The following is a 22,426-nucleotide window of genomic DNA, read 5'->3' on the forward strand; positions in this document are numbered from 1 at the left end:
GACTGAAGCTGACCTGGACTTTGGTGTCAATAGAGATGTGCTCTGAGACCACAACATGCTCAGTACTCAATGTTTTGTGCTGTGTTCCTTCCACTTCCTTAACAATCAATAAGAACCGAGGATTTTGAGGCTATAGTGTACAAAACTCTATTCCTTGCTTATCTAAGTGGGCTGGGAAAAACCTTCTTGGCTTGACTGTTGCCATTAACACCACCGCCAAAAAACTGAAGACAAACAAGATTAGGAGGCCATGCAGGTCTAAGTAAAAAAAGAACACACTTTATTTATCTACAAGGCAGTACATTGTTGTATAAAAAAATTAAGTGCAGATAAAGCTGCACCAAATGCTATTAAGGCAGCAAAGTCAGAGGCTGTTATAAAAACACAAAAAAATAAAAAAATAAAATAAAATCAGTGTTTTGCCATATCAATAAAGATCTGATATGGCAGTACAAAGAACCATGGACTTCTAAGGACCTGATTCAGTACACAAGACCCAAGTTAGGGAACAACCAGCTAACAAAAGAGACAACATGAACAAGACAGTGTTCTCCCAAACATATGAAGGTGCAATGCATGCTGTTACAAACCAATGAGAAACAAAACAACACATCCACACAAATAAAAATCTCCCAAGAACAGTGTTCAAAAATATTGCTTATAAAAAAAGGGGAAAATATAAATGATGTAAAAAAAAATTAAAACAAAAAGGTCTGAAATGCTAGTGCATAGTCAATTAGCTAACATCAACATTTGTTTCTTTCCATATAAAGCTCTACTGCTCCTTTTACACTAGCAGCATGTCTACACGCTAAGGTCTGTAGCAGCAAAACACAGTATTCATTTGGCATTTACAAAATTAAATTACTGAATAAAAATATAATTTTTCTCATAAATCTATGTTTCATACAGTAATATTTTTTAAAGCAAGCTAATTACCCACCCCCCCCCCCCCAACAGAAACACACAATGTATAATGGCCTAGAACCAAAACAGAAAGGAGTATTTCAAGAGGCATGGATGTTTGAGCATTCACGATCTTGATCAGCTTTCCCCTTTTGCACAGACAAGCGTTTGTAGTAATGCTTTTCACTTCGGTATTTTACACCAATTCATTTTGTTCAGTGATTTAAAATATATCTGTGTGAGTACCTGCTCTTTTATTATTACAAAACAAAATAAAAAATAAAAAAAGAAACAAACTAAACCCCACCCCTGACTAGCACATCACTGAAATAACAATACTGGTGTATTAAGTCTGTTTGATCTCAAAAAGTACAAGAAAAATTATCTTTACTATAAGACTGCACTTAAGATCATTAATTACCGATTCAAACTCAATACCTAATAATTTAGGCAAGTATCATTAAAAAAACACAAACTCTTAAGTTGGGTGAAATCCAACAAGAATATATATGCTGAGTGACTAAATGCACTTTGTGCTGCTCCCAACTGTTGTACCACAACAAAGATAGGCTCTTCTCCCATTCATGAAAAGTTCTCATGCAGAGGAACAGGAATTTCCCAGTGGAGGTGAAGTGTTCTCAGAACCATAATGCTTCTCTGTGCGCCGACCCTTTCACATCACCAGAGTCCGGGTGGGGAAGGTGGCCATGTATTTGCGCGCCTGGTCTGGCAGAGCCATCTGATCCTCGATCTTCCCGCAGGACGCCGGCTCCCAGGTGTTGTTCAGATGCTGAATCACAAGAGAGAGAGACACACATTTAGTTTGAATGCTGTGTGATTTATCCATAGTCCCAGCCAAAGCTGGGCACGCTCACAATTAACTGTTCCATGAACAGGCAGTGGGATGTTGTCCTGTCCCCTGAGAAATTGAAATCTCAACACAACAGGCAAAAAAATGTCACCCTGACTTCTCAGTTAGTGACCACAGGGGCAGATAGACCAGATGATCTGCAGAGGAGACACCACAGGAGATCCAAACTTTCCTGCTTCTCTCTCAGCCACTGTCTTTTCTATAAGGCCATAGCTACAGCCTTGCCTTTAATCCTTTAGGAACATCTAAACGAGAACGTACTTGGCAGGCCAACTTTATGGTCAACAGAGCACAGACAGGCTACAGTGCACAGTTAAAATATTCAATGTTATGACCATGCACGAATTCCTGCTGAACCTCCAATCTAAAGATGCAGCTGCTCTGTCCCAGAGCTCCCTAAGGGGAGCTGACAAGCTCCACAGCCTGCGCAGCGCTGCCGAGGATTCCCGTGCTCCAAGCTGCTCTCACCTGTGGGCAGCGATCAGCGCCCGCCCTACTGCTCAGCTCCCCTGCCAAAGGAGGAGGGAGCGGGGCCTGACTCTCAGCAGAAACAGCTTTTTAATTATCGTGCAAGCCATTTCACTTCTTGTGGTATTTATGGAGGTTGCAGACACCATTTAGTATAATGCTAGAATGAGATAAACCTATCTGCAGAGGGCTGTGTGTGCTGTTATTTATTTACTCACTACACATGTGAGACATTTCTCATTGCCTTGAGCTATAAACAGCAATGAAATTTCAAAGCTCCTGGAATTTACCAGGATACACACTTTTATTTTTTTCTTTTGAACTCTCTCACTTAGCCAGTGTGTCTGCCTTTCCACACTGAAACTTTCTGTAAGACCTGAATAAAACCTCTATTATCACACAGTTAGCTGTACAAATAGTCTACATTCCAAAAATGCACACAATTGTGCTTATCCTTCCACAAGAGGATCTCAGCACTGCAGAATACTGAGAAGGTGTATGCTCAGGATCCACCAGTAAAGACAAGTCAGGAGAAACCTTTCTCAGTTCTCCATTGCATTTGAAAAGGATCATATTTGCAGCACAATAACTACATTGCTTAAAGAGATGTCCAAAGCCTTGCCAACCTCTAGGACAGTGGATGAATCATAATTAGTGGACTGTAAACCATCTGCTAAGAGCAGAACTGTCCTGGCGTGCCTATGGCTCTTTCTGCCAACTTCTAGTTGCTAACTTTGCAAGAGGATCCTTAAATTATTCTTTGGTCTAAATGTTTACAGAATGTTCTTCTGACTGTAAACAGTGTTATCTGAGACATGGATAATAAAAGGCTGGGCAACTATGAAATACAGGTAATTTCATGTAACATGCCCTAGTCAGGGCACCAGTGCAAACATAGGGACCGAGGTTCCTGCCTTGGAGGGCTTGCAGTCTAAAAGGGACAAACCCAGTGAATAACTAAGCAAGTGTGTTAGTCCTCTGCAAACTTCTGCTGGGCTTCCCTAGACATGGCTTTCTCTTCTCTTTGTACGGAAGCTCCAAATGCTGCCTCTTCTCCTGGATGCCATTTTGCAAGCAAAACTGCTGAACTTCAGTAGGAGTTCCCTTTCTGAAGGAGAACCAGGTCAGGCCTCATATCCTTAAGTTTCTGCAGTTTTTGTGGGAAAGCTGCATTTGTGAAGTGAACAGACAAGCCATACACCTCTTCTCTAGAGCTGTGTACCTTGTGCTGTGGCTCAGGCAAGGGCACATGCCAGAAAGCAGGTGTGACACACTTTCTGTGTGCCACAGACCCCCATGCAACACACCACAGCTCCTTTTATGTTTTGGTTAAACAGCTTCCAGCATCACTTTTTCAAAGGCACCTACACAAGCTGGGAACCTACAACTCCCTATTGATCCTCAGTGGGACTCAGGCACCTGTGCATATTTTCCCCTGCTGTTTTAGAGGCATTTGCATGAGAAACCAAATTAATACCTGGTATAAAGCCATTGGTTTTACTTAGAAGTTGGAGTTGTTCTGTATACCTCAAAAGCACCTGATAGCTGCCATATATCCATAATTTCCAAGGACAGAAATATGTGTCTAATCACTATTTCCCTGTCATCCCCCAAAGCTTCAATTCACCAGTCTAGAAATAAGAGATCAGCAGTCCCTTAAATAACTGAAAATATGTAAGGAAAAGTCCATTTGCCACAGTATGTCTGTCTATGTATTTCTGGAAACTATAAGTAACTTCAGGTAAGGAGTGTCCCTATTTCATAAATTAGGCTTAATTGTTAGTATCTACACTGAGCTCTTTGTATTAACAGCCATGTGCTTAGTAGAAAAAAAAAAAATCAGTATCCTGATATCACCAACATCTCAGCAGGCTGCTACATGTCACTCATTCCATGGAAAGCCTGGTCTTCATCTTTACCCTGCTGTCAGTGTGGCAGAAGCTGCTCAGGCAGGCAGTAACCCTCTGCCCTCCCACTGGGCTTGGCTGCCCCGGGGAGCACTGGGCAGCAGACACAGCCAGCACAGGAGGACCAGTTCCACCCCTCACTCCAGCCTGCTTGAAACAGCTTCAGCTTTGCTGTAGGGACAGAAAAGTTTTCATCCATGTATTCTTTTCCCCAGAAAATGACACTATTTACACTTTTTTTTCCTCCCTCCCTATTGTGACAAACTTATAAAAAGAGGCTGACTTTGTATCTTATTGATGATGGTGAGAGCTCTGCTCCAGTGCAGAAAGAAGCATTGGACCCAAAGGAGTGTGTTTTCTGATGCAGCATATTTACTAACACAGCTTTCCATTCTGCCCTGGGGGAGCTCAGATAACATTTAAGTGGGTATTTTTATTAAACATTTTCTGTCTGAAGCCCTGACTCTCATCAGCCAACACAAAACAAAGCACAATGCCTGTGCCTTGCCAGCCCTGTAGCGCAGTGCCAGAGGCACGTGTGAAAGTCATCCTGATGGGAGCAGTTTTCCTTCCCTCCCTGGCAGGGAGTGCTGGGTCCTGCAACCCAGGCAGAGTGCCTTGCAGGGCCTAGTCACACACAGCCATGGCATTTCCTTGTAAAAAGGGTAAAAAAGGATCCCACAATGCCCCCTTCCACACCGGCGTTGCAAGTACTGACAGGGCTCTGTTACAGCACAGTGGCAGTGCCCCACAGACAGCAGTGCCCCACAGATCTATCAGAAGGAAAGAGAGCCAAGGCAGAAGGCTACAGGCATGCAGGAAAACAGCACAGAAACCCCAGCCAGAACACTCCTGTTGCAGAATGCTCATTGCATCCTCCTGACCACATTTACAGGTCTAACTCTGCAAACCAATGGATGGAAACAAGATCTTTGTAACCAGAAGCCAGAAGGCCTGACCCATACCTCACCAAAATTAATCCAGTGGATTCATCCAGCCTAAATTCAGTCATCTAAGAGTGAGGTGTTCGTTTTGGCACCTAAATTCCTAGCCAGTGGGAAGTGAAAGTGATTTCCAGAGTAAATTCTTTCCACATACACAATTTTTTCATTGCCTCACAGGGTAGGAGACCAATCTTCATTTTGCTGTCAATTAAAAGAATTTAAACCTTTTCAGCCAATACTTCCACTGTATTTTTCTCTTCCAAACACAGCAGTCCCTCTCTTTAAGTTAAATCACGACGTGGAGGGGGAGAAGAAAGTATAGTACTACGAGTTCCCATAGGATTAAATTACAGATCCATGGTACAATTCCAGCTATGTCATTCTCCCTGTCCCTTTTCTTTTTCTCTCTTTTTTTTTTTTTTAACCTCAATAATCCTACCAGTACATCCTTCTCCTGGCGGCAAAACTACATTATTTATCCTGTAATATGCCTTCAACTGCCCTCAGGCAAATGTGAACTGTAAACAAACTGTCAAAGCTGTAACTGGGATATCCAGTTAAAGCACCTTAAATAAAAAACTTGGACCATCTAGAGAAAACAGACCAGAGTAAGGGAAGAAAACAATATGGAAAGGTGCTTTTCTAACAGAACTAGTCCTTCTGCTCTTGTAGCCCAGACTGCCTTTTCATGTGCTGTCTCTACAGCTTAAGAAAGTTCCTGTGTTACAACACCTTTTGTGTTAGAAGCCAATGCCAAAACCAAACACTGCTGCAGTCCTGCAGTGCCGAGCTCCCAACCTGATGAAAGTCTAGTAGGAATCCTTGGGCAAAGAACTGTGTTAGAAGACAGATTTTACATCTCTGCTCTGCTGGCAGGCAGCTTCAGCAACCCCAGCAAAGCTAGTGGTGTTACAAACACCACCACTAATTTAGCCAAGCATTGCTAGTATTTAAAAATAATTTTTAAAAAGCTAGTGTATTTAAAATATTTTAAATGCTCAGACTACTAGGTCTCTTATCATGTTTCCCTGCTGCAAAAAGCTGTATTTCTTGCCAGCTTTCCCTTAGATTACATGGTATAGATTGTCTGCAGAATGTGCCACTGAAAAGGCTTGCAACAAAAATGCAGCACTCCTGAAACAGTAAAACAATGCACTAAACAAAACCATCTCCTAGCAGAATACAATAGACAGCATATGAATAACATGGCTTTCTATTCTGTAAGGATGCAGAACTGGCAGGACAGTAAAGACTAATTAAAAACTAAAGTGACCATAAATTACTTTTTTCTCTCATTCGACAAAGACAGACCACTATTTCTACCCCTGCTGCTGGCTTTCCTCTGGGGCACAGCCAGACTTCTAAACTCTGGGGCTTTCCGAGCTACTTAGAAATACAGCTTGCTAAATGTGAAAGAATAAGATGCTCCAGCTTTTTAGCTTCTTTTAGAAGCACAATACCAGAGCTTGAAAGAGCTATTTGATGGCATTTAATCCTGAAGGTCTTGCTCAGGTAAAACTCCTGCTGAAGACGTATGAGCTTTCCAAGTAAGATGAATGGACAAGATATGGAAGTGGGCTAAACATCTGCAACTCATGGTCTTCTCCTCTCCAGTAATTTTTTCTTTTTTCCCCCCCACAGATCAGAATACATTGCTGCTATGTGCCTAATAGTTAAGTTGTCACTTTTCTTCCTGAGAGACCATCACCAGCTCAGGGCAGCTGTAACTTCCAATCTGTTTGCAACCCAAATTGTGCTAACCCGGGAGGAAAACCTGCAATGACTGGCCTGTAACTTTGAACCTTCTCTGGCTCCCTCAGCTGTGGCAAGCGTATCTCCTTCCTGTGCACATCACTCATGGGGACAGAAGGGGCAGCACCAGTGAGAGAAACCTGTGGGGGTACCTTCCCCTGCTGTGCAAATCTCAAACACGGCGTGCTTCCCCCTCTCCCTTCATTAAACAAAGAAAAATATGAGATTTCAGGACCTTCTTGCCCCAAAAAGCCATGGAGGAAAAACAGAGAAAGCCTGCTGTTGTAGGAGACCATGCTGCCTTCCTGGCCATTTTGTCTCACAACCAGCTGCAAATAAAACAACATTTCACTTTTTTAACTGAGAAAATTAAGCTTCATGACAGCTCCAACACTTGAAAAAAGGTTAACCAAGTAACTGTTTTAAAATCCTTTAAACTTACTCTTTGAAGAAAATGGCTACATACACCGCTGAAAGTGTGGAAATTCGAGCTGAAATGTGTCAGTCTGTGGTTAAAAAAATGGAAAGTGACAGGAGCTAGGGGTTGAAGAACATTCTCTTTAGCTTGCAGGGCTTCTGCCTTGTGTTGTTTCCTTTGTTACTGGGGGAAGAAGATATCAAAGCAGTGCTATTTTCTTAAAAGGCTCCATTTCATGGTGTCTTTTGATAGCCTGCAGGGTTAGGTGGAAGGTCTGTGATTTAGCCTACTTTTCTATCTGTTAAAATGTCTATGTTAGGACAGTTTGATTTATGTACCGCTACTGCTATGGAACATAATGTGAAATAAAATTTAACTTACATAGGAAGGGCCAGAAACAGAGAGGTTTTTATGTAACCTCTTACAAGGCAAAATTCAAGCACATGCTCAGTACAGATCATCTTTTTGTCTTGGTATTGGAGGATGTTATCTCAAAGTCTTAACCCTTGGAAAAGTTGCTAGTGAGACCAAAATCTCCCTGACATGCAGCTAAGTGACAAAAATATAGGGTGCAAAAATACAGGTTTTAACTAACCCCATGCATGCAAAGCAGAAATATTTAGGATCCATGCAATGGAGAGCAAGTCTACCTCAAGGCAACATGTGGGTTTGGTGAGATATTCCTGTTCCTGCCAGTCTGATAATAATCAATGCACAACCATGAGATTTGTCACATAGGACAGAAGAGCTGGCTGAACCTCCACACCTTACCAGGAAGGCCTTACACAAAACTGCCTTTACATCCAATGTCTTGGGGAAACTTATGAGGGGATTGAATGAGGATAAAGCCCAAATGCCTCTTGGGTCTACAGAGGGTTCTCCTCCCTTTGCTCTATATAACACTGACAGCACCAAATTCCAGTGAGTTTGGAGCTAACTGACCTCACATGCCAAATGATGCAACATGCTGTTCCTGCTAAGTGATGGTGAATCATATTGTGCTATCTGATATGGTCATCAGCTGCTATTTACTAAATGGCATATGATCAGTCATGTACCCAAATGCAGTAAAAAATATCATTAGAGATGTGTTTGAACATTTTCTCCTCTTGCCTTTGGAGTTTAACAGTAAAGCAATAAGTAATCAAGGATTTTGATCAGTTTATCCCTAGCCAAATATCTTTGTGTAAATGTAGTGCAAATTATTAAAGCAATGGAAAACTGTGGGCTGGTAAATATACTGCCTCCCTCTTTTCCAAGTTCAAATTTAAAAGAAAATGGAATTTTAGGAACCAAACATATTAAAACAAACCCCTAAGTTTAGTGCTGTCTTTGTTTCTCTCTTCCCTTTCCATGCACAGATCCCAAGGCATAGAGATTGCTGTAATTCTTTCTTGGACTGAAGTCAATGAGAATTTGCCTAAGTAAGAATAGTTGGATCAGGCCCAAAATATTAACTGCAGCAATGTCAACATATGCAGACACAATTAAATTTCACCCACATGAATTCCCTCATGCTTAATGTCTGCTTTCATGGGATCAGTGGATTTAGTCCAGTTATTTGTTTGTGTCCATGCATGTGCTCATGTAGGAGGGTGAGACACCAAACTCTGAACAAGGCAGAGCAGAAAGCACAGGACAATAATGTGATAAACTCTGCTCATGGACAGAAAGCAAACAGTAAAAACAACAACAAGCACAAAGGCAAACTTTTTCCATGGCTTTGCACCCTTTAGACATGCCATGCCCAAGGCACATGGGCCCATTTACACTGGGGTGGAGGAGGGGAAGCATCAGGGACAGGGCAGCAGCAGTTTCTGGTGTGAAGCAGAGCCAGACTACACATCCCTTCGGAGCTGCACACAGCCACACTGCTCCCCTCTGACATGAAGCCAAGCAGCTTTACCATTCCTTTTAACCACCACACCAAGTCCCAGCCAGAGAGTGCAGCCATTGGCAGACAATACTGCATTGTTAGAAAAAGTCTGCATTTCATTCTGAAAAAGCTGTCTGTGCCACCATCACAGAAACCCCAAGCCTCATTCTTCATTTAAGATTACATTTCAGCTGAAAAGCTCAATGTTCCACCAGCAGAGAGAACAATTTTACCTTCGTACTAGTACACCAAGAAGCTGCCTACTAACTATTCATTTTGGGGCTTTTTACAACTACTTTTTCTTTCAGTTCAACACACTTTAAACACTGAGAGGAGTTGGGAAGTCCTTTTTTAACTCAGTTCCTACTTAAGAAAAGGTCCTCTTTATCCAAACAATGAGCATACCTGACTTTTAACATGGTTTTCCTGAGCAAGGACTGAAGAATTGAATCCAGAATGATCCACAAATTGACTCGTGTAAACTTCCTGAACAAAATCAGCATGAGCGAGGACAGAAGGTTAAACAAGCCCTTTCGGTTATAGCAGCTTGTAAAGAAAATATTTTTAGATAGCAGGAAACATAACACCAGTACACCAAAGATCAAAAGATCCTATTTTACAGACCTCTCAGATCCTTCTCTTTTATTACAGCCAGAGTGCAGGCAACTACCACTAACAGGACAACACACAGCCCATGCTGTTAGCTACCTGAAAATCTTGTCCTAAATGTATGAAGGAGCCAGAGTCTGGCTGTTGGGACACAGCAGGGCTGAGCTCTTGGGGACCAGCAGCGTCCTCCCACACACCCACCAGGGAGCTCCAGCAAAGTTGGAGACCCAGGCTCCTTGGCCATGAGGTGGATCTGAGTTCAGCCCCTATATACTGCCCTAGATCAGGGGCAGTGGACCTGCAAACCCTTCTCTTGGCTGTCTACCACAGTGCAGCCAAGAAACACGGCTCATGAGGGACCAGCAGATAAACAATATTGAGTCTTTGGCCCTCACAGACACCCCCACGCCAAGGGGAGTCCTAGTCCCTGCTCTCCAAAGCTGTTTTTCATCAAATGATTCTGCAGCACAAAATACAAGCCTACTCCATGGCAAACTGTGCCAAATGGGGACGTGTAAAATTTTACTATCTCCTTTTTTAATGCCTGGCTAGAAATGCCTAATCAAAACCAGCCTTTACTCATTCCTTCCTACTGTAAATAAGCCCTAATGTAAATTCTGGAAAGAGGGAGGAAAGAAAGGATTAGCCACGTGGACTATCTGTCTGAAAGTCAGGAACTATGGAGTTACAATCTCCTTCCTGACAGTGACTCACCCTGGGGAATGAGACACTTTCCTTTATTTCTTCCATGTGGAGATGGGCTACAAAATCACTTAGTCATCTATCTTGGAAATACAGAAATTATGTTTTGTTTTCTGAATGACTTGCTGTGGGTTTCACCTAAAGTACACAAGAGCTGCCAAACTGGCTGCTAATGACTTTGGTGGGCTTTGGATCAGCCCCTGTGCAGCAGCTCTGTTTTAAGTACAGCAAATGTCTGTGTTTGGTAACACTTGGCAAAAGCACAGACACACAAACCCCAGCCTCACATGTGACTGACATTACAACAATTACACATTTAGCCCTCACTGGGGAAAGGCCATCCTGGTGCTGGGCTGAATGGGCAGCACTGCCCACACCTGCGCCAGCCAGGCAGTGCTGGAGCCTCTCCTCTCACCCCAAGGCCAGTCACAAGCTCTGGCCACCACCAACACACTACTAAAATCTCCAAAACAGCAGTGCCACCAACAAGAAGCCTATAGTCTTTGGTCCTAGGTAGGACCAAAGCCTACATCCTTTGGTCCATGTTAATTCTCAGTCCTACCAATTCCACACTGCACCCAGCTGAGTTACAACACCCCACACACAGGGCTGGGCCCTGTTTGGCTTCCTGGCTCTGCTGCAGCCACTGTGCCCTCCTGCTCCACAGGCAAAGGGAGACCCTCAGCCACATTCATCTGAACATTTCATTCTTCCATACCCAAAATCAGCCTGTGAGAAATCAATATAATATATATATAATACATATATATATGGATTAATATATGTATTTTTATATACTTTTATCAAAGAATAATTACCTGTAGAGGACTAGCTAGTGGCCTGTTTCTAGGTACTGCAACTGTTTTGTGAAAACTGTCATCATCTTCAGACACAGGCATCTTTAAAATGGAACTGGTAAGAAGATTCTGAACAGAAAAAGAAAAAAGAAAAAGGTTTTCAGCAACTCATGAGAACAACCTGAATTGGAATGCATTGTAAGCAAACTCAGGCTGAGTGCAGAAGTTGCTACACTGGGCACAGCCACAGATGAGGAGCAGACCTCAGCCTGGTGTCCCTGGGACTCGGCTTTGCAGGAGCATTGCCCTGTGCAAAGGTCTTCCATCCAGTGAAAATCCAAGTTCAAGAGTAAGAGTAACACTGAATAGTCCATAAGCCCTGGCAATGCAAAGGGAACTGTGCTCATGCAAGGTCTCCTTTGCAAAAACCAAGAGAGATTGTCTCTCTCTCTTTCACCAGTTTTTAACTCCATGATCTCGTCAGTAATTTCTGCACACAGGTGCAGGCATCCTTCAAGTGCATGCCCTCCAAAGTATGTGGGCTGCAAAATGACTGCAACTTCTGAAACCTTCTATAGGCATCAGAGTGATAATTAAGAGTAGCATTTTGCTTTTTATGCTTAGTACAGGAAAATGACACAGAAATAAGAAATAAAACCTTCTTGTGAAGAAAATCAGAAAAAATATTCTCTTTCACTTGCATTTAAGAATCGAACAGGGATGTAAAACAAAGAATTCCTTTGATGGTGTGAAAACTTACTGGCACATCTTCCATAGCAGACCCAGGTGTAAAGAGCTGAGTGTTCAGGTTTTCTCCTTCCCAGTGATTTGAGCAAAAAAAATCTCCAGCTTTATCTGTTGGGGACTCCACCTGAAAGCAGAAAAGGCATGATTCAACCACCACATAACTGACCAGGAGATTTCTGTCAGTTGCTTAACAAATTGAACAAATATTCTTCACAGAGGTGCATAATGCATGTTTACAGTAACATCTTTTACAGCAGCCTTGCTCTTTGCAGAAGAAAAAAGTTCAAGGTTCTCCAAAAAAATCCCCATCTAATAAAACTTTGAATACTTGCACTCAGTGCTCTGTCAGTATTCAGGAGTTTAATCCCCTAGAAAGGTTTGAGAATAAATGTATTTTTAGAACTTTAGTGACAAAGTAATATAATGCAATGTCCTCAAATGTTCAGGTTTCTAAGTCACTCCATGGAGTTTGGTCCCCATGGGGTTCTTCTATACTTTTCACCAATATTTGAAAGATTCAATCCAAATTCATGTCTAATTTTTCTTTTCTTTTTAAGTTTCAAACGAAAACTGCATTAGAACGGCCCAAGCAAACCCCTGCTGAAAACAGCAGAAAGACTTCTATGGAAATCAATGGGAGATGAATTACACATGCCTAGTGTACTATATGGAACCGACACTAAGATCTTGGGGCTCACATGAAAGAAAAACAGACACAGCTATTTAATAGAAAAGGCATTGCTATAAGTTTCTCAGCAAAGAGTTCTGAATTAAATTGCCTCAGGTAAGTTTGAGATTTACCTCTTGTTTGATTTTCTTCAGCAAAGGGGGTCCACTTTCATGTAGCCCAGCAACTATTGCAGATTCCTCCGACTCCTGCTTGATAACGTCCTGCAGATCTTCTACAAGATGAGTTGGAGTTTGAGGCTGAAAGAAAGAAAGAAACATTAGATCCAAGTCCCAGAACATCCCTCTGCACTAATATCAAAGCAACTTTTATCATTGTTTCCTTCTTACCAGCATCTTCAAAGGACCGTATTTGATTTCCTGAGCTGCAAGTGCGTTTTTGAATGGAGTGGGTGTTCTAGGAGAGCTTTCTAATATCGACCTCTTGATTGCTGGAGTCCTGAAACTTTAAAAAGAAGGAGAGGAACTTTAAAGGAAGATGCTTGGAAATACTAGCTCTTTACAGAAATGCATGCATAGAGGCAGTATTGTTGTAAGACTTTGGAAAATATTTCCCTATCATCCTATAATCCCTTTTGCTTTTACAGCAGAACATCTCTTTGACCGTAATAAGGTGTAATGGCTTTATTTTAAAAACTGGTGAACGTATATGCATGGCTTAATAACCTACCCCAATAGTAATAAAATGGAACTTTTACTCCTAACTAAGAAAAATCTGAATGTGTGAGCAAACAACCCTGCAGGAAGCAGAGAATCATAGAATGCTTTAGGCTAGAACAGTCCTTAAAGATCATCTAGTTCCAAACACCCTGCCACAGCCAGGCACACCTTCCATGAGATCAAGTTACCCAGGGCTTCATCCATGGATAGGCCATTCACTTTTCTGGCCAGCCTGCTCCAGTGCCTCACCACCCTCTCAGTGAAGAACTCTTTCCCTGTATGTAACTTAAACCCACCCTCTCACAGCCCAAAGCATACAAAGCTGACCCAGCACGTTGGTTGCATGCAGATGTGAAGACGTGGCCCCTTGGGAGTTCAATAAGACAAGAGACTTACACATGGTTTTCCTTCTGAGCTTTGAAAGCCTGGTCCCTGTGGAACGGGGAGGTAACTGCCATCTTATGGCCACACACCGGCGTGGAGGTAAGTGCAGGGTTCTCCAGGTTCAAGTTTTCGTGAGTGGATGAGGTGTTTAGGAACTGCACGTGTTGAAGAAAGAAAAAATTAACAGGAACATCCAGATTACATGGCTGAACTCTTAAGCTGATGTTATTCAACAAAAGAAAAATAAATTATTTTCTTGTGATTGACACAAGTCACGTTCCTGATCCTATGATACGAGTAGCGGTATGTGGGTTACCTGACTACATTGTGAAAAAATACTCAATGGTTTGGCTCAGGAAGCTTGAGAGGGAAATTCTAAAGGAAATGACACTGAGTTCCAATGAGAAAATCTTTCCACCACTTTCAGAGCCTGATTTGGATTTTCTCCAAATAAATTTTAATTGAGACCTGTGTGCCCAAGAAACTGGGTGAAAATGAGCAAGGCATATTTAAAAACAAACCCACGGGAAACAGAGTTAAATTCCACAAATATTTATACAGGGCATCTAGGAGCTTTTAGGGCAGTGAAAGTGTTGATGACAGGAAAATAAATTTCCTATCATCTCTCTCAAAAGAAAGTACTTCCTTTTCAGAGTATAAAATGAAAGCTGGCACCTGTGACGGATGCGTGGAATACTTTGGAATGGAAACAGCTGACTGAAAAAGAGGTAGCACTATTTGTTTGGAGAAAATTGCTCTTGCATGTGTTCTTATCATACCTAGTAACCTAAAATATTGTTTCTATTTCTAGTCTACAAATCTGTGAGCATAGTGGTATCCTTTATTCTGACAACAATTCAATGTATTCCCTTCAAGATTCTGTCACTTTATAAAAATGTGGCATGTAAGAAAATCTGGCTTTCACTGGAAAAATGACATATGATTAAAATAGCTAATAGGTAATGGGAAATACAGCAAGAAATCATTACATGAAATCTTTTCCTTCATCAAATAGTGTTTCTTTGACATCAAAGACTAAAGCAAACCAACAAACACAAACAAAAAATCCAAAACACTTTTAAATAGTGCTACAGCTGTGAAACAAAGCAACCATCATCGGGAATTTGAACCAGGCCATTTTAACAGGCCATTTTCCTCCTCATTCCTATTCCAACTCTCATGGCTTGGGCAGAGGATGGCAAGTGTGATTTGAATTTTCTGGTTGTTGTCAGTTTGTCTCACAACCTGAATGCTATTTAAATGTAGTTTGGGGTTTTCTAGGTCAATGAATCATACTGTAAGTGGACAGAGATGGAAAGTATCACAGATGATCAGAAATGTTAAACTCTAGTAGCTTGAGTTAGCAGCAAGAATAAAGCAAGGGGTCACACTCCCCTACAAAAAAGATTCAAAAAGGAAAAAAACCAAAACAAAAAAAACCATGCCCCACAGCTGAATTTAAAAGTCAAAAATCAACAGTTAGCTTGCTGATTAACTAAACTCAGCAGTGAGCACTAGGAGCAGTGAGAAGATTCAAACACGGAGTGAAATCAACAAGCACAACGGTAATTAGTCATTTGTTCCAAAGGATTAGTTTCTAAATTGTTAAGGCTGGGGTGACTTTTGAGAATTAGTAACATCTGTGCAGAAGTCTTGATCTACCTGCGAGGGAGAGAAGGGCAGGCTTTTGACAGGGGAGCGCTTAGGAGGAGTTGAGCTGCTGGCATCAGCTCGGACCAAGGCGCTACCGTGGCCACTGGCTGAGGGGCCGCAGTGCTCTCTCCTTTTGCGAAGAAGGAGCCACGGAGCCGCGCTGCCCTGGGAGGCACATAAGGTCTTTGGTGAGCCAAGAGAGCCCTGACTCGACATGACTTTGCTCAAATTTGTGGTGGGCTGTCCTTGCGGTCTGCAAGCACTGGCCCCTCTCTGCTGAAGCTGTGCGGCTTTGCCTGGGGGAGCTCTGCTAGCCGGAGTGTCTGTGTCTTCACAGAATTCAAAAGTGCTGAGATCACCCCATGATGAAGGATCCTGAAACAACGTGGGAGGCACGGAGCTATAAGACAGTGCATAGTGCCACCTCATGAAAATACAGCGCTAGGATATGTTTGTAACCAACAACAACAACAAAGTCTTCCCCAGTTCAATTCAGCCTGACCCTGCTCATGGGAGCAGCAACACTGTGAACACAATTTGTGTTTTCAATACATACCTTGATCTTATCAAACTGTCTGACATCCTAGTAGTGTTGCTGGCAACAGTCCCTAACAAATGAGTCAAATTATGTCCTTACTATTTGCTTGCACAGTGTTTTCTGCTTGGTATGATGATGGTGACTTTTGTTACAAAAAAATGTGTGCTGTAGACCAAGGCTGGCCTCCTCCTAACATGCAAAGCTGCTCTGGATGTGCTGAAAGGGAAATGATACCGAATGAAGCAGACACCTCTGCTTCTGAAGGAGGTTGCCACCAACAAACGTAATTCAATGTGCTACTTAACATGTAGCATCCAAGAGACTACAATGACAACAGGTCCATGTCAATGTCAGTTAGATACTTGACATTTAAATGTGTGCTTACCGTCCTTCACATATACCAGGACAAGTCCCTTAAACTTTGAAAAGCAGCTATTGAGGCTGTAACTAAAAATTCTAGATGATGATGCAGCTACATGAGTGGCCACACCCAAACCTACGGCATGTGTCACTTCAAATACCAGTAAATATGATCGCATTGTTTAAAATTTTTCATGGTATCTCTGACTGTATTTTAAGGAGACTTAAAATTGAGATATTGTTTCAAGCTCCTACTGTGCACCTTGCTGAAACTCACACTCTCATTTCCAAGATGTAGCAGGAAAGGGAGACACCCAAAAAAAGCATACGCATCCATGCTTGAGGGCTTCATTTACAAGCAGCTGCATTTTGTCATGTCAGAAGATAAGTTTCAGATCCTGAAGCAACTCGAAGTTACTCGGGGAAAAAATCAACAATCACATTTAGGACAATCCCAGCTCCTCACCCCTTACTCCTTGACCACGCACAAATCCACCTGAGGCGGTGAGTCTACTTACGGAGTCTATTAACTGGAGTGTTTCAGCAAATTCTAAGAGATTCTTAACATTGTCCAGGATGTTGCTCTGGTGAACAATCATGCACCGGGCAGGGGATGCACTTTCCTCAGGTAAGCAACCGTGATCCACCGGTGGAGATGGAGTACAGTGGTGATGCTCCCCCAAGCAGGAAACAGGTGCACTGTCACCACTGGTCCTGGTACTGTCAGCAATTGTGGTGCTGTGCCAACCGGGGTAGTTTGATGTGTGGTTCTGTGTCTAAAGGAAGAAGAAGGCAAAAAAAAAAGAAGAAGAGGGAGGGGGGAAAGGCAGAAGGAACTTAGCAATGAAATTGCACAAGGTGTCAGATGCCACTGGAGGAAAGATAAAAGTAGTTGCATCATCATCTAAAAGCTTATGCCTATGAAACAATTGTCAAGATGTTTCCTTTCATCAGTGCAAGATCTTGTTTTAAGTAATACTGGCATTGTATTTGTTATCCCAAAGTTACCTCACAATTTACTTCCAGGATTATAGGCATATGTCATTACTAGCACATAATCAATTCATACTTTGTTACTCCAAGTGCTCAAAAAGTGTCTGCAAGTCCTTTTCTGTAAGAAGCAAGAAATGGCAGGATTTCCCTACTGAGCGCTCAGCACTGTAGGAGGCTAAAAGTTTTTAGAGTTAGAGTTGCTTTTGTCTGCTTATCTCCTTTTCTTCTGCTATCCCTGTCTAATGCTACAGCTTACACCAATGCAATGAAGAGGCTGTCAAATCAACGTGGTTAGGAAAGCAGAAGAACAAATTAACAGAAGTTTCTTTCCAGTGTGATCATGCAACAGAAGAAATTGCAAAACATCAACTAAAGTTAAAAAGTGGCCAAACTAACGTATCATGCATGCAGTTCTTTTGCTAATCATTTAAATATTGCCCAAAAAAAAAAAAAAGAAGATTCTGCTGGCTATCACCTATCTTCAAAAATGATTTTGGGATTCTTGGCTTTGGCGACGGTGTTAAGTAGTTACACAAGGGCTTCCACGCATTAACATCCAATGGCATATACAACCAAGTATGAGAATTCAGTAATAGCCAGCACTTGCTCCACACATGCAGTTATGAAGAATCTAACATTATTCAGAGGAGTAAAACAAATTCTCAAACATGCACCAAGTCTGAAGCTTACGAAGTATATAAAACACAGCAGAAGGAAAGAATGCAACAGAGAAGAAAAATCTAATGCACAGGCACTACATTTTCATCACATGAACCATTGCACACTTTCAGAAACACAGATCCTGTTATTGATCAAAGGTCTGTAGGATTTTCAATTTTTGTGCAATCATCACATTTCCAATATTACATCATGTTACGGAGCCCAATCCTGCTCCCACTTTGCAGAGTAAGATACCTGCAAAATTTTTTGATTTTTTTTCAGCAAAAGAATTTACAAAGCAGATACAGATTACATATGTGCTATGTTTCATCCTTTTAAAACGGAAATATAGAGCCTTGATTAGTACTGAAGGCAGAGGGGGAGTAAAATGTTAAAAAGACAAGCACTGGGGTAAGGCTGCTATCCCTCCATCCAAGCACACAGTGACAATCTTACTGGTAATGCCTGCTGCCCTTTCAGTTCATTCTCAGTCGACATTAGTAGCAACTCTAATTCCTTTATTCGCTTTTCTTTCTCAGGGTCTTCATCATTATAGTGTCTCTGAAATTAAGAGTTAAGGGAAAAGAAAAGATAAAGGTCTGATAGGATGTAGCAACTAAAATGCTCGTGGTTTGCCGACCTGTGGTTATAACAGCCAAATTAGATTCCAAGATGAAACAAATGTCAATTGTGTTTTCCACCACCAAAGTCTCTGCTGAATTTCAGTATAGACATTTGAAATGGAGAAAGTGAAGGCCATCACACCAGATGTCAACTACTGCATTTAAAATCCACTTCAGAAGGAGCAGTTACTAGCCATGTTAGAACTCCCCGACCTTCCCCATTTTCTCTTTTCACCACATTTAATACATTAAAATGTTTCCTTAATGCATGATGTCTGCATTTTAGTTTATCAAACATTTAAGAAATTGACTCTTGAAATAAGGTTCAAGTTATCTACCTGGATAGCTGCAGCAGCTGGCTGAGGTACATTGACAATATTTACATGCAGTGCGACTGGATACGGGATCTGACCAGGAACCTAGGTCAAAAAGCAAAAATTTATTATTTCCATCATATTATCTGCTTGCATTGCCAATTTGTGTTAAACATACTTTGGTGTTAGGTAGAATATTTGTAGTCTGTTGAGATGAAATAACAAAAAAATAAAAATGTTTACAAGAAAAGTAATCACGTTTTTAGGAATATGACTGCAAGCATTAGAGAGGAAGAAAGAAAATTCATATATGAAATATTTACCCTTCCTGAATGAGAAAAGATGAATAATTTATAGACACATTTGTAAGGATTTTCTAAATTGAAGTGAAAAAGCAAAAGATGCAATTTATTATCATCTAAAACTCTACAATGCAACTGTCTGAAGCAGGAGCCTGTTTCATTATTAATCATTAATAGAAAAGAAATCTGATTAAAAACAATACTTGTTCACTAGGTTCTGACAGGCAACCCACACACAAACAGAATACTACTAAAGAGAATGTGGGAGATTTTGACATGGAACACAGAATTAACCAGATTCAACTGATATTCAAGAAATTTAATATTCCCAACTCTAAGAAATATATTAACTGCTCCCAAGGCGTTAAACCAGCTGTACCCAGTTCCACCACCTGAATGCCACCAGTTTGAAATGTACTTATTTTCACAAAGTCAAAGAAATCCTCATCTGACACCAAACACATCCAAGTCCACCAGGACGAAGGAAACCCTTCGAGCTGAAGGCAGGCCTGGCTGAGCTGCACCCATGTGTCCAAGGAGGCAGCAGCAGCACCCCCTCCCCAGAGCCACGGGCAGGCACTCACGTTCTGAGGCTCGGGGAGGTGGTAGTAGGGGTAGTCGCTGCCCAGCGGGGGCTGGCTGCCCACCGGCAGCTGCGCGGGCGGCGACGCGCTGTGAGCAAAGGCCATCAGGTGGTTGTTCTTCTGAAAGCCAGCAGCTGCTGAGGAGTGGCAGGCTTTGGAGGACTCCTGCAGGTAGCCCTCCTGCTCGACCTTCCGGCGCATGGTGGAGTTCCAGTGGTTCTTGATAGCGTTATCAGTTCTGCAACAGAAATGCAGGCGCTCGAGGAGTTTCAAATAAGAGCATTTCCAATTCAGACAGGTCAAATGGGCAGGGAACTGCTGCCAGCATTTCTGTTTAAACCCTGAGCTCTTCTCTGACCTTCCTCCTATCACTACAGATGCTACTCCCAGCTTCTCAGGAAAGATGCTCAGTATAAAGGTTAGGGAAAAAGAAAAACGGGATACGGTTGTTTACATACTTTTTTACAGCAATCTCTCGTGACTTACATCCTCAAATTGTAAGAAATTACTAATTTCATCTTCACCTCATTCCAATGAAGTGAGGAGACAACAAAGGCTAACTTCCCTTTGAGGCTATCCTAAAGGAATGCCAACATCATCATCTTATCTCTTAATATTTCAGTGGAGTCTTATTGTGTCATTGCTGGAAAGAAAGACTGGAGAACAGCTGTGAACAGACTAACTTCCAAGCAATTTTCCAGCTGGTCACCTAGACAGCAGCAACAACATGCTGTACATACAAACTCAGTAAACAAAACTGCTGGGATTTTTCTTACATGCAGAAAAACTGAGACTGAAATCCTCACATATGTGTGTCAGGAAAAGCAAATTTACCAACTTTGTGAGATTTTTGAGAGTACATTTTAAAACAGCTCTGCTATTTGAAAAACATCACCACTGCATGTTATCATTCAAAGTAGTATCTGTGATGTGTGAAAGCCACAAAAATACTTCCAAGGGCTAATTTCTTTCTTGTTATCTTGTAGAAGGTGAAAGCAGGCCAGGGAATGATTGCTGAAATGGCTATCATGATCTTAGGCTTTATATTTAGGTCTTGAAGATGTTTTATCAAATAGCAGTAAGAAAAGAAGGAAGAGAAACCTCTCCTTTGCTTACATTATTTGCTTGCCCACATTTTGAGTCACTTTTAATCAAGCAAGTAAGACACTGAATCTTTGAGTTCATATACAAGCTATACAAAAGCTTTCAGTGAGACAAGTATTTCCAGGACCAGAGTGTGAGGAAAAAGTTTCTCCTACTTTACACAGGGTTTTTTAACAGGTCAGAATCATCTGGATGATTCAAGAGCAATTACAAAAGTTGAAGAAGCCTTTCTTAAATAATTTTGAATAAACAGACTGGATTTCATGTTGAAGGCATACCCTTAGCTGAATGTAAATTATGTTCCATTTGCAGGCCCTGATCCTTCCCTGTTAAATTGATTTAAATTTTGACAGTCATCACAGGCACAAATAAGACTGCACAGACATTTAGGAAACTCTTATGGTCTTGCTCCACTTACTGGCTTTTTTACCTGTGGCAAACATTAAAAGCCTGAAAAAATAGCACACTGCTGCGTGTACTAACCAACCAGTGAAGTTCCTCACTGAGAAAAAAGCACATTGGTGTGTCACTGGCTTCCCAGGTTTTGATTCCAATTTTTTTTCGATTTATACAGTGCAGCCTGAGGCAACCAAAACAGACTGCTCAGACCTGCAGCTTTTTCCTTTTTTAAGAGCTAAAAGCATATGTCATTACCGTCCAGGCAGCAACTTTGCAATCTCTGCCCATCTGTTTCCCAGCCTCTTGTGTGCCTGGTAAATAATTCTATCTTCCTCTTCTGTCCAGGAGGTTTTCTTCACTTCTGGATTCAAATGGTTGTGCCACCTCTCCCTGCACTGTTTTCCAATCCTTCCCTTCAAATGCTTAGCAATGACAGACCAGCGCTTTGGACCGTATTTCTGCACAAGCTCTATTACCTTCAAAGAAGAACATAAAAACTGCCTGTATTTAATGATGCATGATGAATCAATGACATTTTTTCTGTGGTGAAGCAATATTTTCGACAACATTTCTCAAAACTGCCAAAGTAAAACAGCAATTAAGGTTCCCCACTTCCCATTCATATTTTTACCCGAAAGGAAAAATCTGGTAATAGTTAAGGCATTTCTAGACTGCAACTCCACATTACAGTGTTGTAAAGCAACAGTAATTTATTTTCATAGCAAACTTAGAAAGCACTACACAAATACAATCTGCCTCTGGCCATAATAATGTTGAGACCACCAAAGTTTCCAGTAGTTTTGCCCCAACACTTGAAATCTGCTCGTAAGGCATTAATCAGACAGAAGGAAAAACTGATTACCTACCCTTTGATCCTCCTCTTTAGTCCAGGGACCTTTGATAAGTTCTGGGTTTAGTACCTTCTGCCATCGGTGCTGGCACTGAACATCTGTCCGATTCTAGAGAAATGTGAAATACACAAAGTGGATAATTCTTTAGAAAAGATGATTTAGAGTGAGAATGCTCTTATTCACATACAGTTGTTTTGATGCATTTCACTACCAACTAAGACTACTAAACATCACAGAGTGATACAGTACGCCTGAGAAGAAGGTGGTCAACTATCCATTTGCTCACAGAATAGATAAGGTTTCCATCACTTCTGCAT

The 22,426-nt window shown here is 41.6% G+C and overlaps 1 protein-coding gene across 5 annotated transcripts in view; it reads right to left on the minus strand.

Moving 5' to 3' along the window:
• Positions 1 to 257: 257 nt before the first annotated feature.
• MYB (MYB proto-oncogene, transcription factor) overlaps positions 258 to 22,426 on the minus strand; it is a 28,280-nt gene continuing 6,111 nt past the window's right edge. Inside the window, exons 4-16 of one of the 5 annotated variants that reach the window (XM_074537781.1) lie at positions 22,125 to 22,217; positions 21,514 to 21,734; positions 19,756 to 19,993; positions 18,894 to 18,974; positions 18,389 to 18,493; positions 16,798 to 17,055; positions 15,391 to 15,756; positions 13,741 to 13,883; positions 13,015 to 13,129; positions 12,799 to 12,924; positions 12,011 to 12,121; positions 11,272 to 11,379; positions 258 to 1,696 (exon numbers count right to left, since the gene is read on the minus strand). In XM_074537781.1, coding sequence (XP_074393882.1) covers positions 1,580 to 1,696; positions 11,272 to 11,379; positions 12,011 to 12,121; positions 12,799 to 12,924; positions 13,015 to 13,129; positions 13,741 to 13,883; positions 15,391 to 15,756; positions 16,798 to 17,055; positions 18,389 to 18,493; positions 18,894 to 18,974; positions 19,756 to 19,993; positions 21,514 to 21,734; positions 22,125 to 22,217 — 2,082 coding nt within the window. In that variant the 3' untranslated portion in view covers positions 258 to 1,579. The remainder of the gene's footprint in view (positions 1,697 to 11,271; positions 11,380 to 12,010; positions 12,122 to 12,798; positions 12,925 to 13,014; positions 13,130 to 13,740; positions 13,884 to 15,390; positions 15,757 to 16,797; positions 17,056 to 18,388; positions 18,494 to 18,893; positions 18,975 to 19,755; positions 19,994 to 21,513; positions 21,735 to 22,124; positions 22,218 to 22,426) is intronic. The other 4 variants (XM_074537780.1, XM_074537783.1, XM_074537779.1 and 1 more) reach the window with 4 other exon arrangements.

The sequence above is a fragment of the Zonotrichia albicollis genome, chromosome 3 (assembly GCF_047830755.1).
Source record: "Zonotrichia albicollis isolate bZonAlb1 chromosome 3, bZonAlb1.hap1, whole genome shotgun sequence".
Classification (NCBI taxonomy): domain Eukaryota; kingdom Metazoa; phylum Chordata; class Aves; order Passeriformes; family Passerellidae; genus Zonotrichia; species Zonotrichia albicollis.